The sequence below is a fragment of the Hydra vulgaris genome, chromosome 08, assembly GCF_038396675.1.
Source record: "Hydra vulgaris chromosome 08, alternate assembly HydraT2T_AEP".
NCBI lineage: Eukaryota > Metazoa > Cnidaria > Hydrozoa > Anthoathecata > Hydridae > Hydra > Hydra vulgaris.
The window spans coordinates 9,607,983-9,625,760 of NC_088927.1; the positions used below are offsets into that span (position 1 = coordinate 9,607,983).

Genomic DNA, 17,778 nt, shown 5'->3' on the forward strand with positions numbered 1-17,778 from the left:
ATTTTTTTTTTTAATATAAACTTTACATATATTTGTTATATTTATATTTGTATATATATATTTGTATATATATACTTGTACATATATATACAAATGCATCGACTACCTTATAGCCTGTTGCCGCAAGGTAGTGCCGCTTTGCCTCAACTTGTTTCTCCGCGCAGCGGCCTTGTTTGTCAAGGTTTGTGTTTCAGAGCTATAGAGTTGAGAGAGGGTTATAACCACTATTAAGTAGCCTCTTCATCTGTAGTGGCCTTCCCGGCTTTGGGAAAGTGAATAACAAAAAAAAAAAAAAAACATTGACTAAGGGTTTGGCATGGGGTAGCAATTTTTTCTTTCATTAATTATTGTTTTTTTCTTCTATTTCTGAAAATGCTGTATAAATTAATGTAACAAAAAATGGGCAACAATTTTTTACACAAATGCTCTATAGCAGAAATATATATATTTGTGTATATATATAAATATACACAAATATCTTTCTGTACTTAGCCTCGCATAAAATATTAATGCCATACTGAAATAGCTGTTTGCAGGGGCTCTAGTACTTAGGGATTTGATTTGGTCAGATACTACAAGACTCTTACAGCCAAAAGACTATTACAGCCAAAAAATAATTAATTTTATCAATCTTTTTTGTATCTATTCATTTCTTCACAAATATCAGAAATACCACAAATTTTTTTACAATGCCCTTGCCTGCATTAAGTCTAACAAAGCTGTTTTGTTCAGAAGTTGTAAGAAGTAAGCGTTACAACTGCCACGCTACGTAGAGTTAATTTTTGAAGCTGTAACTTTTATATACTAAATTAAATGATAGTATTTTACAGTTCTGAAAAGTTCCAAGTCATTTCCATTTTTGGTTCATTTTTAATAGCTTAAAGAGTGTCAAATGTTACAACAGCCAATGTTACACACACACACACACACACACACACACACACACACACACACACACACACAAACACACATATATAAAATAATAATAATAATAAATAAATATTTGTTGGCTAAACCCACAAATTGGCCATCCATATGTTTGAATAACTCGAGGACACTCTCAGCGTCTCCTCAAAGAGTTCTTCAATGCATTTGACCTCAACAATAACATGCAAGCCATCTCTACTAGATATAATTTCTTCCCTAACAGAGTCCTCAGCTGATGGAATTTACTCCCACAAACTGTGATTGACTCTCCCCATCTTAAAGAGTTTTAAAATCCACAAAAATCACACTTTGATTGGCATTAGCTTTATAATTATCCACCAAAATGCTGCTACAGCTCATTGTCTACTGACAGGGAGTTAAGGGGTTGCTACTCCTTTCAAGCAAGAGAGAGAGAAAAAAAAAACATACTTACTTTGTGCTAAATTTAGCCTTAGTTTGGTCCTTAATTAATTATTTTCTTGTTGCAGCTTATCATTATTATTTTTAGTATTATATATATATATATATATATATATATATATATATATATTATATATATATATATATATATATATATATATATATATATATATATATATATATATACAGTATAATCTCTCTAATTCGAATTTTATGGGGAAAAATAAAAGTTCGAATTAGAGAAATTTTCGAATTATAGAAAGTTGATCTTTCTTAAATGCATTTCACAGTGACTTTGCATTTAATCGAATTATGGAGGTTTTCGAATTAAGAAGATTCGAATTAAAGAGATTGTACTGTATATATATATATATATATATATATATATATATATATATATATATATATATATATATATATATATATATATATATATATATATATATATATATATATTATACATATATACTTTTGCTGGTTTACCTCAACATTGCTGTAATATAATTTGGACACTCACAGTTTTAAAATGCTGACTTTTAACTTAGATTTTTAAATGTCTAAATTAAAAGTCAATTTAAGAAATAGAAAAAAATAATAAACAAAAATGGTAATAAAATATTTTTTTTTGCTGCTATGAAGTTCTTTCATAAAGCACCTGCTAAACCCTTAGTAAATGTATGTACCTGTATATATGCTCTGCAGATGACATAATTTATTTTCTTAAGATGACATTAAATTTCAATATGACATCATCAATGACATTTCATACAAAGTTAGGTGAGCATATTTGTATATGTATGTGTGTACTCCTGACCTCAGACACTTTTAGGTCAGCATTGCTGAAGGCCAACCTTAAATTCAAGGGTTTTTTATGTGTATATATATATATATATATATATATATATATATATATATATATATATATATATATATATATATATATATATATATATATATATATATATATATATATATATATATATATATATGTATATATATAGAACTCTTATATGTTGTCAGAATGTTTTTTCCGTATTTTGTTGACAAAAAGTAAAAATTAAAATGCAAGACCAGAATTTTTTTTTTATTAATTGATAGACTGCCTGCCCCAACCAAACCCTCAGCCGATGTAGCAGCACTCCCTTGTGAGTGTGAGTCAGGCTAAAAGATAGTAGATGTAGCAGCACTCCGTTGTGAGTCAGGCTATTTATCAGTCGATGTAGCAGCACCTTGTTGCGAGTCAGGCTATAAGACTCACACTCCGCGCTTGATTTACAGTAAAAAAAATAAAAATAAAAACATTGTTTATATTGTTAAAAACATTTAGAATGTTTTTAAAAACATTCTCATCAATTAAATTTGCGTTTTTGCGGGTATTTTAAAAAACGATTTATTTGTAATTAAATTAATGGTTTTGACTTTCGTCCAACACGCAAATGTTGGAGGAAAGTCAAAAGTAATTAAAAGTGACATATTTGTTGGCGTAAGAATCATTTTTTTCCTTCCATGCTTCCCAAATGCAACAATCTATAGAACTATATATGTATGTATGTATACATATACATATATATATATATGTATATATATATACACATGTATATATATATATATATATGTATATATATATATATATATATATATATATATATATATATATATATATATATATATATATATATATATATATATAAAATTTAGTTATTAAGTTTTTAATTTTGCAGTGTTTTTAATTTACAAAAAAAAAATTATAAAACTAAAATTAATAAATATTCACTATTAAAATATAAACCAATACTTAGTCATTAAAAATATAAAAATAATATTACAACGTTGTAAGAACTCATCAACAGTTATTTACATAATAAAAAAAAAAAAACTTCTTATATATAATTATAGAAATTAAAAAGTTTTTATTATAAAAATTAAAAGCTTCATTTTTTGTTAAAGTTTTTTTAGATATTTTTACTCATTTATCATTATACTTTATTATTTTATAGTTAAATTGCAGTTTGGATTTAAAAAATATTTAAACATAGGCAATACACAAATGACTAAACAGTTAGTAATGTTAACTTATAAAAAATATAAAAAAAAATCTATCGTTTGTCTAACTTTTTATTTATTCATACTAGACTTCATTGCATCTTGTACAAAACTAAACGAGTCTTTTACTTGAGTATTACTTATTCTGACAGCAGGTCTTTGACTAGTAAAACCAGTTACATTTTGAGACGGAGATAGAACTATTTCATTGGTACGTAATGGTGCATGATTATTATATGTATAATTGCCAAGGTATCCTGGAACACTTTGTTGATGGAAACTATTTTGAGAATGGAAATTATTTTGTTGTTGCTGAGGAAAACAATGCATTGCAGAATTTTGAAACACTAGTGGATTTGAGGGATACTGAGTTTGAGGAGGTTGACTCTGATGGAGGTTTGCTGCATAAGTTATTGCATGGTTTGTTGAAGGAGTCTCTACAGAAAAAGGATCAAAATTATCTAGCTCTTTCAACTTAGCAGTTTGTTGTTGATTTTGGATAAAAGCATTTGTTAAAGATTTTTCTGAGCTATTTCCAATACTTTGAAGTAGTTGTGCTCGGTAAGTACTTTGTGAAACCAGATATTCTTCAGTATCTCTATTTTGTTTTTCTGTAGATTGTTTATATAGCGATGTGGATAAACTTTCTAAACAGTTCTGCTTCTGGTTAACATCATTAGGGGGTACATAACTACTATCATTATAAGAGTGTTTCTGAGAATTTAAAGATAAAAGTTTATCGTCGTTGTTTTTAATAGTATTTGATTTATTTATATGGTAAGAATCATAAGACTTAGCTGTACCGTTTGATGTAACGTCAGTTTTTACAACATTTCCATCATTAAAAGAAAACAACCAATTTTTTTTAGAAAGATCATCATTCAAAGAATTGTTTTTGCTATTTTGGGTATTACTCATAAAACATGAAAATTGATCATTTAACAAACTTTGCTCATATCGATTTTCACATTTTGTTGTGTATATTTCTGAACTATTTGATATATTAGGTTTAGAACGTTCCTAAAAATTAAAAATATAGAAAACTACAAACTATTTAAAAACACAATAATTATTAAAAATTTAATGAGAGTAAAATACATGTTTTTATAAATTTTTTTTACAAGTTCCAGGAGAGCAAAACTTGAAACAAAAAGTTGATGCAAAATGTACACAAATTACACAAAGTACAAAAAACATTATTTAGAAGAATGCAAATTTAAGAAAAAGCATACAACAGAAATTCATAAAAAATTACAATATAAATTTTAAACAAAATAAAATGAAAATTAAAAACATAATATTAAACAAAAAACAATACAATAAAGCCAAATAAAACACATTACACAATAAAACTTTGTTAACAACACATTTTAATCTAAAGTAATGTGTATCTGTAAATGTACACATGTGTAATTTGCAGTGTATTAATGTGTATGTGTAAAAGTACACATACACATTAATACACTGTTGAAATTCAGCAGGGTTCCTACCACTTTTTTAAAAAGCAAATGAAACATTTTGTGTTAAATTGTTAATTTTAACATAATTTTTCTCATATTTAAATTCTCTTTTACAATTTTTTCATTTAGCAGAGTTTAAAATAGCATAAGTTACTATCATAATTTACAGATTAAGTTATAATTTAAAGTTTATATTGCAGTTATAGAGCAAGTTATAATGTAACAAAAAAGTAACGCATTTAATACTATTACTTTTAATAATTGTTTTTGCTTAACATGATACTTAAAAAAAGTTTAGGTAAAAAAGTAAAAGTAGAAAAATGCAAATATAAAAATATTTAAACCACTTTATTTAGTTATAGAAAACTATTTAATAGGTTCATGTTGACGATAAAACACGTAAAAAGCTATAAAACACCAATAACACAAACTGCAGAGTTTTAACAATATGAATAGCTTGTATCAATGTCGTAATATCGTACAATATCGTCATGAAACTTTAAACTTCATATTTGTGCAAAAACATGCTTATACACCATATGAGTCTATAATTATTGAGCAAACAAAGAAATAAATATTAGATACGTTTTATTTCAAGTCTTTTATAATTCATTGTTTCTTGATCTATAGTACTATTAAAAATTTAAGTATAATTTTTCCATTCAAATTGTTTTTCAATAAAAAGTAGGGATGTACTGGAATTCCATTCCAGCTGGAATTACAATATTTTGGGCCGGAATACCGGAATTTATTTTTCACCTTTTTTTTTTAAAGACATGTGACACAGACTGTAAATTAAATTAAAAAAATCATTTTCCTACAGGGCAATGAAGAACTATAGGTAAACCTAGGTAAAAAATACAATTTTCTTAACAAACACAATGTAATTTCATTTCCAATTATGTAAGGAAAAATATCTAAGGAAAAAGAGTTGCTATCTAGTTTTAGGCAACAAACTAGCTCTTTTTTTATCAAAATATGTTACCTTCCTCTGAGATTAGTCTCATTTTAAATGTTACTTAAATTTTAAATAATTAAAAAGTACAGGATACAGTAAATATTTCAATTTTAACCTACATGGAAAAATAGAAAACATAGATATAATTTTAAATATAATTATTATGCAGGTTAAAACTTTTAATAAATAAAATTACAAGAAACAAATAAAGAAACATATTAGATTTAAATGAAAAAAGGATAAAATTAATGAAATAGGTTGTATATATATATTATAGGTTATAAATATATATTATGTAGTCACGATGCTGAGGTGCAGGCTTTCACTTACAATCTTGAAGGTAAAAAATTGCATAAATATAAATCTTATTCTGGCCAGAATTTTTTTAACAATACCGGCAAATTCAGTTCTGGCTGGAATTCATAAATTCCAATCTGATACACCTCTAAGAAAAAGTAAAAGAAAAAATTTGGTTTAATAAATCGAAAAAAGTTGTTTAATAAAAATAAAAATTTGGTTTAATAAATATTTCCCTTATTTTAAGTATATGCTTAAAGGATTTTTTTAGAAAAAAATTTCTTTGAACAGTAAAATAATTTATTTTTTTAATTTGAATTTTTATTACAATTTTTCTACATTGAAAACTATTTTTAAGTAACAAAAAATAATAAACTATTAAAAATGTTTACGATTTAAATAAAACTTCGATTCTCACTTGCACTATGCTCTATATCTAATATTGTTACTGTAGTTAGATAAATGTTTAACTTTGGGTATTATGGGTGCCGCTGAAATCAAATTTATAATTATTGAGCATTAAAATTCTTTCAAATCTTTCCAATTTTTTTTTTTAATTTCAAACTTCAATGGCAAAATTATTTCAATAAGATAATTTTAGAAGACTAAAATTCTTTTGTTTAAATAGATTTCCTTTTAAAAAAAATTCCTAGAAACAACTTGAGTATTTATAGAAAATGTTTGGTCTTGATATCGCATTTAATAAAATGAAAATATTAAAAAATGGTATCAGGTTTTTTATATTCTATTCGAGATTTCTTGTTAAAAATTTTTTAGTTAAAAGCTTTTATTATATGTTAGCAACATATAAGATACAAACAGAAACATTTGTAGCCATACAAACTTTTGCGAGTCTTTGAGCATATTAAGTAAATTTAATAAGTGAGTAACTGTAAGCTACTGTAGTAACTTAACTGGTTGTTTTGATTTAGTTCAAAGATAAATTAACTGCAATGAACTTTATCCATCCAGTAAACTTAACTTAAAACTTTATTGGCACACAGAAATTTTATTAAAAAAAAACGCTTTATGTTGAATAAAAACCTATGCTCAAGAGAGCAAAGATCATACTTCTATTCAAACGATAAATTTAGTGTGACATACTTAATGACCCTTAAATAAAAAACTTTGACAAAAACATTACTTTTAAGAATGGCCAAAAAATAGGCTAAATTAGAAAAGAAAAAAAAAATAAACAAAAAAAAATCGCAAAAATTTTTTGTGCAAAAAAAGACATTTTTTGTGTGTTTTTTGTTGTTTTTTTTATTTGGGATTTTTGGAAATTTTATACTTTACTAACTAAAATTGTAGTTGAATTTTCTTTTAGAATAATTATAAAATTATTTATTACCTTGCTTTTTTCTAAAATAACCTTCATCATCAAATAAAGTTCATCATTAAAAAATAATTTTTTGTTCGAATAAGATTTTGTTCTTGATTATAATCATGTCGTCAATATAAAAAACAAATTAATTGCTTTATCTTTAGCTTGTGGGGCTCCTAATTTTGTTGGGACCTCTGTGCCATGACACAACCTGCTTATGTCTAAATACTGTATTTGTATGTACTAAAATATATGTATGTACTAATAAATATATGTATTTGTATATATACAAAAATATATATATATATATATATATATATACATTACATATACATCTATATATGTATAAAATATATGTATGTATTTGTATGTACTAAAATATTTGTATGTACTAATATATGTATGTATTTGTATATATGTATAAAATATATGTATGTAATTGTATGTACTAAAATATATATATTTTTTTTGTTGTTCCCCTCCTCAAGGCCGAGAAGGCCACTACAGATGAGGAGGCTACTTAATAGTGGTTATAACCCTCTCTCAACTCTATAACTCCGAAACACGAACTGTGAGGAGCAAGGCCACTGGGTGGAGAAACAAGTTGTATGTACTCAAAAAAAATGTATGTACTCAAAAAATTATTTCAAATCGAAACCTATTTTGCTTTTATGTGTGGATTAAAGATTGTCTACGAATGATTTTTTGACTGCCATACTATGTTGGTGAAAGCGATATAATTTTACTAGCAGTATTTGACAGTATTGGAGCATATCAACATTATTGGAACATTATTGGATAGTATTGGAGCATATAAACATAGCAATATGAATAACATTACAACAAGATCGAAAATACCTATTATAGACTAACAAAATTGAACCTTCAAAATTAACCTAGTGGCTGTCCATTTTTTATGCCAAGAATTTTTCTTAAATTTTCTTTGAATCTTTCCCCTTCCCCTTGTCAGCAATTTATCAAACTTCCAGACACCGGAGGGTTTTTTATATAAAACTACAACAACATTTGACTACCCCTAATAACCTCCTCCTTCCTTCAAATAGAAGAAAGATACTTTGGATACTTTTAGTTGTAACTAAAAGTAGGCTCCAAAACACTAACTCCAAAACATGAACCACAAAACAAACATGGCGGCTGCATGAATAAACAAGTTGAGAACGATGCTACCAGGGACGTGGTGGGGATCGAACTTGGGACTTCTTACTTATGAGAGGAGCAGTTTACCGTTACTCACACCACTACCGCATTCTACTCCTTTGCAACAGCAGGCTATAAGATAGTCGATGTATGTACCCTGGCAACAGGCTATTTTAGAGTGACATCTAATATTATATATATAAATATATATATATATATATATATATATATATATATATATATATATATATATATATATATATATATATATATATATATATATATTTCTTAATTCACTTCCAACAAGGCTGCAAGAAACAACTATTAAGTTGGGACTAGAAAACAAAAACTAAAATTAAAGAGTAAAGAACAGTTGAAAAACCTACAACTTGAAAAGTTGTAGGTTGCAAAGACAGATAAAAGGATGAGATTTTGATGAATGACAAATCAAGCGAGAATGAAATTTAGTTATTGCAACTGGAGATAATAGCTCTTTTGAGCAGCAACATTAATAGTATTTTTTTGGACCTCGTCTAGAAGAGAAAGAGCATCGATAGAAGAATCAGCCAATTTATGACAACAGTATTCTATACAGGGACAAATAAGAGATTTTTAGAGGTAGAAAATGAAATCTTGAGTAAGGTAATGGTAAAGAAAAGCAACCTTAGCAGATGCTAACTTAGCAATTGATTGCGTATATGGTTTCCATGAGAAGGTCAGTATGAACAATAATCCAAAAAGACATAAAGAAGACTAAGTGAGAAGGTTTGCCAATCATCAATATAGGAATGTCAACAGTATTGTTACTTGTAAGAAATAACTCAGTTTTGTTAAAGTTAAATTTTACACGCCACTACTAGCTCTAACCTGTTACAGAGGTGAAATCAGATTCAAAATCTGCTGCCTGTTCTAAGCAATCAAAAAGAGAAGAATTTTTGTCAGCACTTAGAGTCACCATTGATGTAAGGTTGTCAGGAAAATCATTAACGATAAAAAACAAAAAACAAAACAAGACCAAGAATAGAATGTTAAGGTACCCCAGAAGTTACTGGAAATGAAGAGTGTTGGCCTTCAAGGATAACTTTAATAAAGCAGTTAGAAAGAAATAATCTGATAATCTCAAAAACTTTCCTAGATACACCTTATGAAGCAAGCTTATGGAGAAGACCAGCATGCTAAACTTTATCGAAAGCTTTAGATATGTCAAGAGCAGTAGCTCTTGCTTACCACCATCTAATGCACAATAAAATCTTTAAGTCACAGCAGTTAGCTAGTTGTTAGCCTTAGCCAGTTAGTCAGTCAGCATATAGCACAGCAGTTAGTCAGCCAAAGTGTGAGAAAATCAGAAACTGTACTGATTAACTGATAGTAAGTTATTTGACTTAAGATCAGACTGTTCCCCAGAGTTTTTAAAAATTGGAACAACAGATTTCATTTTACAACAGGCAGAAAAACAAGATTTAGTCAAGCACTTATTAAATAGTTTAGAGAGAATTGAAATGAGTTCATGAAAACACTTTTGTAAGACTATGAAAGGAATGTTGTCTGGACCACATGCTGTAGAAGAGTTTAATTGAGATCTGACTTTGGCAATGGAAACTTTTTAATTTTGTTATATAGAACATATTTAGAGTGTTAGAGCAGGCATTTTTTAGTGGGTTATAATCCTAAGAAGGAATAAAAGATATTTTAATATTTTAAAAATGTAAAATTATAAAAAAGATTATTTTTTAAGTTGTTGCATTCTAACCAATCTTCTTAAACATGCATATTTATACTGCATGTCTACTTTGATTTAAACAGTAGAGAGAAAACAGGAACAAAAGACAATTATTGCTATTAAACTCTGAATGAAAGAGTTTGAAACTATAATCTATTTTAACTGCATATGCCGCTTTTAAATATAGTTTTTCATTTTTAGCTTTTTTTTACATAAAGAAAATGATTATTCATCAATATAGAGTAGGGTGGGGTAATCTAAGCCGTTTTTTAGCAACTTTTAATATCGAGCAAAAAATATATATATTAATGCAGAGTTGTTAGTCTTTGGCCTTGCCTTAAGGCCAAAAATTAAGGCCTTGGTCTTATCTTTGAAACTGCTGGCCTTTGCTTTGGTCTCAGCCTTGAAAATTTTAGCTATAGCCTTGATTGTTTTGGTCTTGGCCTTTAAAAAAAAATTAATTTTATTAATTAAATAATAAATTAATTAATTTAATTAATTAAAAGTTTTCATTCTTTATTTTTATGTATTTTTGTTTTTGGCTTTCATATATATCTACAAGTATATTTTCTTATTGACTTTGTTGAATTATGTGAATAACCTTGGTCAATTTTTACAACGTGTGGTTTTATTGTCAAAGCAATTGTTACTTACAGTTTTGTTAACATTTGGTCTTAACGTAAGACAAAAATTCAAGTCTTTGGTCTAGAAGATGTTTGCATAGTCCTTGGCCTTGAAACTCTTATTCTTGGCCTTGACGTTAAAACACTTAGCATTGGCCTTGTCCTCAACCTTGTAACTTTTAACCTTGGTCTTGGCCTTGGCCTTGTAACATGTGGCCTTGTCTTGTTAACAACTCTGTATTCAAGCAATTTAATTTTTGAAAAAAAAATTAAAATCGTAAAACAATTATATATTATTATTTTTTAAAGAAATCTTAAAATCATGACATCTAAATCAAGACATAGTAAACTACATCAAAAAAAGTTAAGGAGCACCAATTTGAGTTGTGTTCAATAGACCCACATTACCCTGTTTAGTGAGGTTATGTGGGTCAAATTTACATTTTTATCTTTTTTTAATGAAATATACCAACTTATAGTGAGATATGAAGTCATGAAGTGCTGAAGTCATTGAGTATGTATTATATTAAAATTATTTGATCAAAGGTTTTAACGTAGTAGCACTTCAATAGATGTTTTAAATGCAAAGAACTTTACTTGTTCAAAGCGCTAAATTAAAAATACAAAATAAATATTTTTTTCTATCTCTGTTAGCTGTTTTACAAGGAATGCAGAGCTTACTTGTGGTTCAATTTCCATACATTTTTTTTACCAATTTTTTAAATATATAGAATAAACCACATTATAATTCTCTATATTGAATATATGATATTTAAATTTGAAACTTGAAGTACTTATTAAATGTCAAAGCATGATGAAACTATGTTTTGAAAGAATTTAAAGCGAAAGCTCAATTGAAAATCCGTAAGTTTTTGTGTTATATATTAGCGATCATCATCCTATAAAAATAACATGTATATATAATAAAAATTCAATGAGCAATCCTTCAAAACTGCTATGCTGCGTTATTTACTAGTTCCAATTGAAAACATAATATCATCACACCTTTAATCATCATCTAAAGGAATCGATAGCAACATGACACCAGAAAAATGAATCCAGAAACATAGACTCCTAATTTTTACTAATTTTCATTTTAAATGTATGTATTGTTGTATAAGCATTAGACGCTTAACGGCACAATACACATTGACATTTAGACCCACATTACAAAGTTGCTTATTTCAAAAAAAATTATGCATAAAACGTACCTGATGACCCCTAAAAAAAAACTTAGACAAATACATTACTTTTAAGAATGGCTAAAAAAATTTTAAGTAAATAAAAAAAAAAAAATATAGCAAAAATATTTTCTTTAAGAAAAACTAATCGCGAAGGTGTTAAAAGCAATTGCGATATGCTTAATTTGACCCTTGACCCTGTATATATATATATATATATATATATATATATATATATATATATATATATATATATATATATATATATATATATATATATATATATATATATATATATATATACACACACACACACACACATATATACACACACACACATATATACACACACACACACATATATACACACACACACACATATATACACATATATATAGTTTTTAGTAGCAACTACAGTTGAAAATATAAAATAAAAGTCACTAAAAAACATACCTGGACACACAGTCCTTGAAACAATGTATCTGGCACTTCTGTTAAAATGGTGGTTTCTGAAGTTTTATTAATTTCAGAAACTTTGATGTTTTCTGAACTTTTTGGGGTTTCTGAATATAATGTTTATAATTTAATAGTATTGGTATTATAAGGAATATAAAACAGAAAATTCGAAAGTTTAAAACAGAAAAAAAAACCTCTGAGGGAAGTGTCTTGATTTGTTTGTAGGTTGTTTCTAAAATAAAATAATACAGATATTAAAATTTAATTTATTTTCTGCATTTTTTTTACAATTTTCTCTTGTTAACTGATATACAGTTAAAGAGAGAAAAATTAATAAAATAAATTATAAATTGAGCTCAAAAGACTGCTGGTACCTTCAATAAAGTAAATAAAACTGATATACTGAAATAGGAAGCTGCTGGGGCTTTAGTACACACACCAACTGACTAAACTTGATATTAAAGCACTGACTAATGATTTTGTAGCTTTAAGGATGTGCTTGATTTAATTTAAAAATATCCTGAGCGTGTTTAATCACTACTTTAAAGCATGCAAAATCATGCCTGGTATTTAAGCCAACAGCTTGTTGTAATGACTTTAGTTGATGCTTACGTTAAGGAAGATAAGAAGATGCTGCAAAAACTCTCAGTTTCCAATTCCTAAGAAGTTTATGAAGGTAACCCTCGGAATTTGAGTTGAAAGTTGAGGAATAAAGAATCTTTTAGAGGTTGGCATCAGGTCGGCAAAGATCTAACCATAAATCATAGAAACAAGGTTGGCAATTTTTTGCCTCTTTTCTATGATTCACTTTCAACAAGGCTGCAAAAAACCACTATTAGATTTGGAAGTTACTGGAAGAGAAAAGATGAAGTTTATAAAGAAAAATAACGATTAACAACAACGACTTAAAAGATTGAAAATTATATGAATAATGAAAACTAGAAGAGAGCGAATATGGAAATTGGGAAAAAATGAGGAAAAACACTAGATGAATAAGAATTTTCGGAGCACTTAAGAACAGTCACAGCAAAAGCATGAGACTTAATGGAATAATGATTAACACGCGAGTGAACTTTACTCTTGGCACAAGAGACCCTAGCTCCTTAGCATCCATTATAGTATTTATAGAAAAGAGAAGCAACATATGATACTCTTTCTCTATAAGAGAAAGAGCATCATTTGAAGATCCACTTCAGATATGACAACAGTATTCCAAATAAGGATGGATTTGAGATTTATAGACATAAAGAAAAGAATCCTGAGTAAGAAAGTGACGAGCACGATAAAGAGATGCAACCTTTGAAGATGCTATTTTTGCAACCGAATTGATATATGGTTTCCAAGAAAGACATTAAGTATGAGTTAATCTTAGAAGATGAAGGGTAGATGACTCATTAAGTACATTACCTTTCATAAATATATGAAGATCTAGATTTTCGGATAACAATTACCTGAAAAAATTTGAGTTTTATCTGAGTTGAAGTTCACTAGCCACTGGGAGCCCTTTCTGCTGTAGCAGAAGTGAGATTCTTTTTAAGCTTTCTTTAAACAATCTTTCAAGCAATCAGCGTGTTGGCATCTTATCAGGTGAAGAATAAATGGTATTATCATTAGCAAATAATGCCACCTTAGATGTGAGAATTTCTGGGAGATCGTTAATCTAAATTAAAAAAAGTATAGAGTCAAGGTTAAAACCTTTAGGAACCCCTGAAGTTACAAGAAATGAAGAAGAGTTCATCCAGGATAACTTTTATACTACGATTGATAAGAAAAGATTCATTAAGGTGTTACCTGAAGTTTGTTTGCAAACATCTGAATTAAACTCATTCAATTATATTTAAAGAACTTGTTATATCTTTTTAACATTTTTTCCACCATTTTTCAACGAGATAAATTTTACAGCTCAACCTTTATTGTAATGTTTAATAGAAAGAGATTACTCTGATAATAACAGGTTTTATCTTGAAAAAAGGAAAAAATTAAATATTTTCAAACAATTTTAACTTTTTAAATAAAAATTCTGGTATATTTAATAGACCTAGTAATAATAATAATAGACTTAATAACTTTTAGACAGCGTACATTTAATTTTGCAAAAAAGAAGTTTTTTTGGGACAGGCTGTAAGATAGCCAATGTATGTACTGAAGCCCCTCACAGCAGGCTATTTCAGTATGACGTCAGATATGTTATCTATAAATTAAACAGCATTTCTTGACTTAAAATCTCAAACATTATCAACATTATAATTTTGTGTTAAGTGCTTGAAATGATTTAGCATTTTGAAACCACATAAATTCTCACAATAAATTTATGAAACCTTTAAATAACTGTGTTTAAGATAAAAATCATGTGTGTTTAAACTAATGTAATAATTCAAAAGGATATTGTTAAATAAATATATGCATATTCTCATGTAACAATTGAATTGAATTTGAATAGTCTAATTAGACCGAGATAGACATTAACTCAAAAATTTCAAGTGTATAAAAAAAGTCAAAAGTAATTGGTTAGTAATAAATGTTATAAATATTAGTAAATAACATTACTACAAAAAAATAATTAAAATGAATAAAAAGTATTATTTAAAAAATAACTGAGTTAAAACATGAGTTTTTCTAACATGTTTTTAAAATTCATAAAAGTTTGAAAAACTACTTTAAAACGATTTTTCATCCAGACTTAACACTTCAGTAGAATCAACAAGAAAAAAATTCTTCTGGTAAATAATTGCTGAGCTATCAAGTTTAATAACTTACCTATGTGAAAAAGTATTTAAAACAGGAGGCTGAAAATCTAAAGTATTATTTAGAACAGGAGATTGATATCCAGAAGAATCATTGTCTTTCTTTGACATAACTATAAAATAATAAATAATAAATTGAGGACCAATTGAATGAATGACTGCTATTAAATCTAATCTATTATTAAATTTAAAACAAAACAAAAAACTATTAAACCCATAAACAAAGAAAAAAAAAACCTTAAAAACTTTGATATGACATTGCTATGACATTGCATTGACAACAGAAAACAACCAATAGGAACAGAAATAACATAGACAATAAAATAACAATAGTCACCCTGACAACCAAAATATATTTAATTTAGATACCTCCATTGCTTTTTTGGCCAACAAATGACCAAATAGTGTCTGATGGGGTATTAACTTTAGGAGTCTCATTAAATTGCTGATAATAATTATCTTTAACAAGTTGACTTTCTGTTTGCGTTTGTAAAAAACTTGGAATGACCTCTTTAACTTTATCATAAATTGAGCTTAAAATATTGCTGTTGCCTTCAATAAAGTAAATAAAATTGCATCAGCAAACATAATAACTAAAAAACGGACTTAATAACTACAATATATTAAAAATAAAGCATACTAGGAGGAGATGAAATTCCAAATCCTGATGATGATTGTGCAATACCATTACCTGTGTTTAATATACAAGTATTACATTATGTGTTAAACAAACTTAGTAAGTAATTTTTTTTTTTTCAAAAAAAGTTACAGTTGTGCATAAACCGATCTGATAGATTAGTATCCAGTGCTAATCCAACCCAAACTATTTTATTTGCTGATCCATTATCATTTCATAAAAACTTTAATACTATCATTTTTTTAATAAAAAACTTATTTTTATTTATCTACAATTATAATATTTTAATTAAAACATTTACAATTTTAATATTTTAATTTAACAGAAACAGTTGCACTTAATACTTGCAATAGTTGTACAATAATACTTGAAAGAAAATTATAAAGAAATTTATTTTTGTTTTATTCTGTATTTTTCATTCTCTGAAAATAAAGGGTGAAGACTTAAAACTGTCAAAAGTACACCAAGAGGCCTACATATATGTATATATATATACTTTTATATGGTGTAGTATTGCCAAAAGAGAAGATAATTAGATGGATGCGTGTATGGTGTAGTATTGCCAAAATGGTGTAGTATTGCTAAAAGAGAAGATGATCAGATGGTTGTGTGGTGTGACTCTAGCAAGACAAGAAAAGGAGGCATAATCTTTGGAAGATTTGAAAAAAGCGTTGTATCGAACGACGTTTGTTTGAAAAGATTAAAGTAATTTAGGTATCAACATGTAGAGAGGTAGCAGCTTTAGTAGAAAATGGTAGTGGTAGAAGTAAGAAATCTTTAAGAGGAAGGCTAAAGATTAATAATAATGATTATGATCATGATCATAATCATCATTATTAGTCTTAAGCCTTCCTCTTTTATGCTGTTGATGATCATGATGATGATGATAATGATAGTGATGATCATGATGACGATGATGATAATGATAATAATAATGATAATTATGATGATCATGTTGATCATAATGATGTTTATATATTAGGGTGATTCAAAAAACAACTTTTTTTGAAATTGTCTGCTGCCACCCAAGAATATATATATATACAAAATATAACATGAATTTTGAATTAAAAAAATATACTTTACGATCTATAATTGTTTATGCAGCCCCGGTGACAAACCCAGCCCTGGCCCTGGCTGTATTTTATCAAACTCGGCCCTGGCCCTGGTCAAATATCAACCCCAGCCACTTACTACAACTGATAATCACAACTCAATTGATTGTAAGAGGAACAATTTGTTGCAAAATATTCAAAAGCCCCGTGTTATTATCAGGTGAATAAACAGTACAGCCAACAGAATAATCTCCCATTACATTTAGATGCTAAAATAATATTTAGGTTTTATGATCCTCACCTTTAACTTTAAGATATCTAAGAGCTTCATTTAAAGCTGACTTTGTATTAAATTAAGATATTCTGCCTTACGAGGCTTAACAGTAGATTTTGAATTATAATGAAAGACTTCAAACATTAAACTTTAATTAACTATCAGCAAAAATAGTGGAACTCCACAATTATAAACTTTAGACTGGATAAAAATAGAATTATTTTGCTTGTAAGTGATTATATCATTTTCAGTAGTTAAGTATTTTTCAATGTCTTCAAATTTTAATTATCAATTATTTTATACTCTTCCAATTCATCTTTTTTGATACCTCTTTTTGAAGAAGATAAAATTTTTCTCATTTTTGGTGGTAGAGAGGATAGACAACTTTTATAGATATTTGAAAACACTTTTGGAGGATCAATTGGTCTCAATTTACCACAATATAAAGTAAACTCGGCATCAACTGGCCAATGCAATTTACAAGCAAGTCTATCTTTTGTT

The 17,778-nt window shown here is 27.3% G+C and overlaps 1 protein-coding gene across 2 annotated transcripts in view; it reads right to left on the bottom strand.

The window, feature by feature from the left end:
* Positions 1 to 3,360: 3,360 nt before the first annotated feature.
* Positions 3,361 to 17,778, bottom strand: part of LOC101234304 (uncharacterized) — a 30,224-nt gene continuing 15,806 nt past the window's right edge. Inside the window, exons 7-12 of one of the 2 annotated variants that reach the window (XM_065803046.1) lie at positions 15,952 to 16,002; positions 15,681 to 15,863; positions 15,325 to 15,424; positions 12,762 to 12,799; positions 12,565 to 12,674; positions 3,361 to 4,410 (exon numbers count right to left, since the gene is read on the bottom strand). In XM_065803046.1, coding sequence (XP_065659118.1) covers positions 3,463 to 4,410; positions 12,565 to 12,674; positions 12,762 to 12,799; positions 15,325 to 15,424; positions 15,681 to 15,863; positions 15,952 to 16,002 — 1,430 coding nt within the window. In that variant the 3' untranslated portion in view covers positions 3,361 to 3,462. The remainder of the gene's footprint in view (positions 4,411 to 12,564; positions 12,675 to 12,761; positions 12,800 to 15,324; positions 15,425 to 15,680; positions 15,864 to 15,951; positions 16,003 to 17,778) is intronic. The other variant, XM_065803047.1, reaches the window with a different exon arrangement.